Source organism: Molothrus aeneus, chromosome 2 (assembly GCF_037042795.1).
Source record: "Molothrus aeneus isolate 106 chromosome 2, BPBGC_Maene_1.0, whole genome shotgun sequence".
NCBI lineage: Eukaryota > Metazoa > Chordata > Aves > Passeriformes > Icteridae > Molothrus > Molothrus aeneus.
Window position 1 is genome coordinate 34,379,790 of NC_089647.1, and position 5,270 is coordinate 34,385,059.

The 5,270-nt window shown below is 55.4% G+C and overlaps 1 protein-coding gene across 1 annotated transcript; it reads left to right on the forward strand.

Moving 5' to 3' along the window:
• The first annotated feature begins 2,282 nt into the window (after nt 1-2,282).
• FAM181B (family with sequence similarity 181 member B) lies at nt 2,283-4,203 on the forward strand. The gene has a single exon (XM_066572360.1). The coding sequence runs from the start codon at nt 2,350-2,352 to the stop codon at nt 3,409-3,411; it is 1,062 nt and encodes a 353-aa protein (XP_066428457.1). The 5' UTR covers nt 2,283-2,349; the 3' UTR covers nt 3,412-4,203.
• Nucleotides 4,204-5,270: the final 1,067 nt, after the last annotated feature.

Genomic DNA, 5,270 nt, shown 5'->3' on the forward strand with positions numbered 1-5,270 from the left:
ATCATGTGGCTTAGCAAATTTCCCTCCAGGCATTGCCCAACTCGGGGTAATCAGCTCTGCCTGAGAGAACACGGAGAATAAGCATGTTTAATGCAATTATGAAGGCTTTCTAAATCTCCAGATCTGGTTGAGAATATGTAAATTCAGCTGCTTAGCACAACTGAATGCAAACTTTCCTTTGCATGCCTGACAATTGTTTTAATACTCTCCAAGTTCTAGGAGGTAATAAAGTCTCCCGCTAAACCGTAGCTGAGCTCTCAAAGCTGTTTAATTGAATGAATTCAGCCTTACAGAAGAGAGGCTGGGGCTTTCAGCTCTTTTTTATCTGAGCCACCGGATATTTATCCACTCTGCATATAATGCCACCCAGACTCATTAACAAACCCTTTAGACAAGCCAGGGAATATTGCTGCTATGATGCTGAGGCGGATGCTAATTTGAGGACAACTTCATTGCCGTTCTGTTTGAATAATTTTGCGTTGCTCACATAAGAAGCAGTCCCAGACTGTCTGCACATCCCGTGAAGGATAGTGACCCCCGTTTTCTAGACCCATGTGCAGCTCAAAGTGGCCTCACAATGGATGCAAAACTATCTAGTGGAGCACACGGGGGATGTATATGTTGTTCTTTACATTTTCCCATCAATAAGGGAGCTTGGAGCAGGCTGCAAAGCTTGACAGGGCTTGACAGGGCCTGAGGGTAACAGCTCGGATCGTTAATCCCTGTCAGTTGTATTCCAGCTAAGTCCTTTAAATCCACCTTCTATGTAGACATACTCATTCTGACATGGAGAGATACAGAAACTTCCCATAGCCCTCTGCCTACCAGGGTTCTTTTGCTTCAATCACACAGTTACACTCAGAGCAAGTCCCGAAATAAGAGAGACTCTGGGAGCCTCCAGCTGAGCAAGTTTGGCAAAGGAGACCCAGTCCGGATGGGCCGGCACCAGAACCCAGGCTGTGCCTGGGAGTGTGAGGTTCTGCCTGCTGCTGGGACCCTGCTGAGACCTGCTGGTGAGAGATCAAGAAAATCAGCAATCTTGTTTTGTAGAGGTTATTGAGCCTTCTTTTCCTCCCACGAAATACATGCTTTCTCCTCTTCTCTCTTTGCAATACTTGCTTTACATTCAACAAGTGTTTCAAACCACAGTGAGGTGAATTTGGCTGGTTTTTCGATTTTACCACTAATTACAGTCCAAGGAGCCTGTCTCACTTTCCTTCTGCAGTTTTGCTTTCTGTTTATTCTTTCCAATACAAATCTGCTGCATTTCCAATGAAGTGATGCAAAGCATGAAAACTCACTTTATTTAATTCCAAATTGGATATGGATCTTCATTCAAATTTGGACATATAAAAGCATAAATCTGGAGCTGGGTTGAGGGTTGTTCTGCATCAATGTAAGAGTTTTCTCAAGGCAAATTGAAATACCTTTTCGCCATAAAAAAAACCAAGATAGTTCCTTCAGGAGTTGTTAACAGTACTTTAAGTAGCCACTTCACTACTTTTATACCTTCTGTGTGAAAGATTTATACTGCTGCTTCACTAAGTCCATGCAACACCACAGGCAAGGTGATCTAGTGGAAGGTATCCGTGCTTACTGTAGGGAACTAAATGATCTTTAAAGTCCCTACCAATCCAAACCATTACATAATTTTGTGACTTTAACTCCCTGCACCCCAGCCATTTGAAATCTCTACTGGATCACAGCTCTGAATTTTCTTAGGACTTGACTAGACAGAGAATACGCTATGCAATGTGCATATCAATGAGCTTGGAAAGAAGCATCCTTTACAAATCAATTTAAGTGTGTGTATCCTGGCGGCTGTCAGAGCGAGAGCATTTCCCCGAGCCCTCGCACCCAGAGCCTTGCGAGCGCCGGGCCGGACCCCAGAGGGAGGAAGGAACACGTTTTGTGCCAGCTGAGCAGCTGCAGGAGCGGGGACAAGGCTTATGGGGTCTGAAGGATGCTGCGCACCTGCTCTGGGGTGCCTGCGAGTGTCTGGCCAGGTGAAGCCTGTGCACCTGTCCCGGGGTGTGGGTGTGTACACGTGTCCCGCGGGGCTGTGTATCTGTCCCAGGGCGGGTGTGTCCCGGTCCCGGGGGAGATGCTCGTCCCGCCCCGCCGCTGCCGGTGCTCCCGCCCGGCTCGGTGGGTTGGTGGGTGCAGCCGGCCCGGCCCCCGGGTTCCCGGCAGGGAGGCGGGGAGGGCCGGGGCCAGCCCCGCTCTGATCCCTCCTCCTCCTCCTCCTTCCCCGCCCGCCGCCTTTTCCCCGCTGCCGCCGCCGCCGCCCGCCGGGCGCATCCCAGCGGACTCTGTCGGGACTCGGGGCGGCGGCGTTCGCCGCCGGCCATGGCCGTGCCCGCCGCGCTGCTCAGCCCCCACCACCTCCTCTCCTTCTGCTTCCCCGCCGCCGGCGGGCTCCTGGGCTATGCCGACCTGGAGAAGGGCTACGAGGGCGGCGGCGGCGACGCGGGGGACTTTAGAGAAGCCACCCGGGACCTGCTGAGCTTCATCGACTCGGCTTCCAGCAACATCAAGCTGGCGCTGGACCGGCCGGTGAAGTCCCGGCGGAAGGTGAACCATAGGAAGTACCTGCAGAAGCAGATCAAGCGCTGCACCGGCATCATCGCCGCCGCCGCCGCCCCGCCGCCCGCGCCGCCGCCCGCCGCCTGCCCGCCCGCCGCCTGCCCCGCCCGGCCCCCGCCGCGCCGGGAGCCCGCGCAGGCGGCGGGCAGCAGCCTCCAGAGCAAGAGCCTGGCCGCCCTCTTCGGCTCCCTGCAGCGGGGCCGGGGCGCGGCGGGCGGCGCCGAGGCACGGGCGGGCGGCGGCGGCGCGGAGCGGGCGGCGGGCGGCGGGCGGAAGGTGCCGCTGCGGGACCGCAACCTGCCGCCCTCCTTCTTCACGGAGCCCGCGCTGCCCGGGCCCGCCGCCCGCGGGCCGCCCGCCAAGGAGCTGGAGAAGGGAGGCGGGGGCGGCGGCGCCGAGGCCACCGAGTTCTTGGAGCTGCTGTGCCCCGAGTACGGCGCGCTGCTGCCCGAGCACGCCGCCCCGAGCGACGCCTTCGGCGGCCGCCTGCCCGCCGAGCTGGGGCTGGAGCACGGGCTGTACGAGCTGCCGCTCCCCGCCGGGCCGCACCCGCTGCTGGGCGGGCTGCTCTACCCCGAGCCGCCCTGGAGCCCGGCCGCGCCCTGCAGCCCGCCCAGGAAGGCGCCGCCCGAGCCGCTGCGCCCCATCTACCCCGGCGGCGGCGGCGCCGAGCCCGTGCCCGGCAGCGGCGGCAGCAGCGAGGAGCCCGGGGGGCACCTGCCCGCGGGGTTCGCCCCCTTCTTCCCCGAGTGCCCGCTGCCCCCGCCGCAGCCGCCCTACGACTACGGCGGCGGGTACCACCGCGGGGGCTACCCCGGGCTCTAGGGCCGCCGGGGCTCGGGCGCCGCCGGGACGGCGAGGCGGGAGCGGAGCCCGGAGCCCCGCGGGGGCGGGCGGACGCTGGGGCCGCACGGGGCTCCGCACACTCCGCTGCATGCGAGAGCCCCGCAGCCGAAACCGCGGCCACGGCCCCCGCAGGATTCACCCTTGTGCACTGCCAGTCTCCTCCTCCTGCGGTTTGGGCGACGCTGCAAATAAAATGTGAAACTTTGGGTTTCTTCAGGTCTTTTTGTAGCGGCCGGTGCCCCCCTTTCATCCTCCTTCCTTAGGGGCCGGGGCTTGGCTGACTGTAGGCAGACGCGTTGCTGTACCTGTAGGCGACGTGGGGACCACTCGTCAGTGATTTCAGTCTAAATCTAAAGCTCATGTCAACACTTGAGGTGCGTTTAACATTTTTGCCAGGCTCACGTTTGTCGCAAGTGCTGGCAGGTGTTCAGCTGAGGACACAAAGGCAAGAAAGTGAAGCAAAATTAAAAATGCTGCTACCAAAACTCAGTGTCCTGAAATTTTAACAGCGTCTTGCAGGATCTTGCAAAACGGCAATTTACAGCGATTCGTAAGTTAATTGATGGTGTAAGTTCGGGACAAAAATGTACTGTAGCCACTGCGGCCATGTGATTCCTACAGACTGTTGGATTTCTTCCAGGAATGTGTCAAAGCTCAGAAAGCGATGCGGCTCCGTCTCATTGTGTACAGGAGATTATTTGATAATCATTTAAGTTATGTAAAAGAGTCTATGATAGGTCCTATAAAAATAAAGCTACACAATAGATCCGAGATGTGTGGTTGTTACTGCTGTTGAGACGCTGCGTTCAGGGGGCTTTCACCGTGCCTCCATCCTCTGTAATGGTTTCTTGGCAGGAGTTAAGACAGGCGGCGGGTTTTGTCTTTTCTAGATCTTTTGAAATGGTGTATTTTATCCACAGCGACCCGTGCTTGTTTAGCCTTCATTTGTACCGTCTGTTTCTGTAACTTAGTAGAAAGAAAGGAGCGATAATACGCTACAAAGTCAAGGGATAAAAATTGTTACAATTATGAAAACAGATCAAAATACTCGGAGGTTTCCTATTGAGATGCAAGTTTTCAAAGGCAATCCCGCCGTTGGCTCCCTGCCAGCCCCAAGTGGATTGTTTGTTTTTTAAACGGGATCCACATAGGGATCAGCCTGGGGTTTTACCCTCAGTCTGGGGTTTTACTCTCGGTGGTGGTGACAAATCCTTGTGCCTTCTGTGTTTTAAAAGATAGTGTGGAAAGTAAAGCAATTTTTTTTCATTCTTCTACCCAGACTTAACTTTTCAGAGATTTGGGGTCAGCATGCTGGGAAGTGTGGAGAGGTGAAGCAAAATCTTTTGGAGATAAACTGAGATAATTTGTTTTGGCAAATGTTTTACTTTTATAAGCAAGAGCTGTAACTGCTGCATCCTCTTTCCTCCCCACAAGCTGCCCAAGTGTCCACAAGCTGTATGGAAAGGAACCGCCATGGAGGAATGTCCACAACACTCCAGCGTTTGATTGCTGGGTGCTGTTGAGGAAATGCACTTTTCAAGAACAATTTTGCAGCAGTTTATTTCACTCAGCTTCTCGAGAGTGTGTATGAGGATCAATGGGCAGCCTGTCCAGCCAAGGTAGCTACAAATTAGGTTAATCCTGCCCTGCTGCTGGTTTTGATGATGGGACAGCGTTCTGCTCTATGAGCTCTGTCCTGCCTTCTTCACTTTGGCAAACCTCCCAGCTTGCATTAGTGAGCTGCACACTGCCAGCTCCCAGCAGAGCTTGCATCCAACTGTGTCTGAGGCTACCTGGGCAAGACCGGCCGGGGGGTTATTTCAGGTGGAGATGTGTTG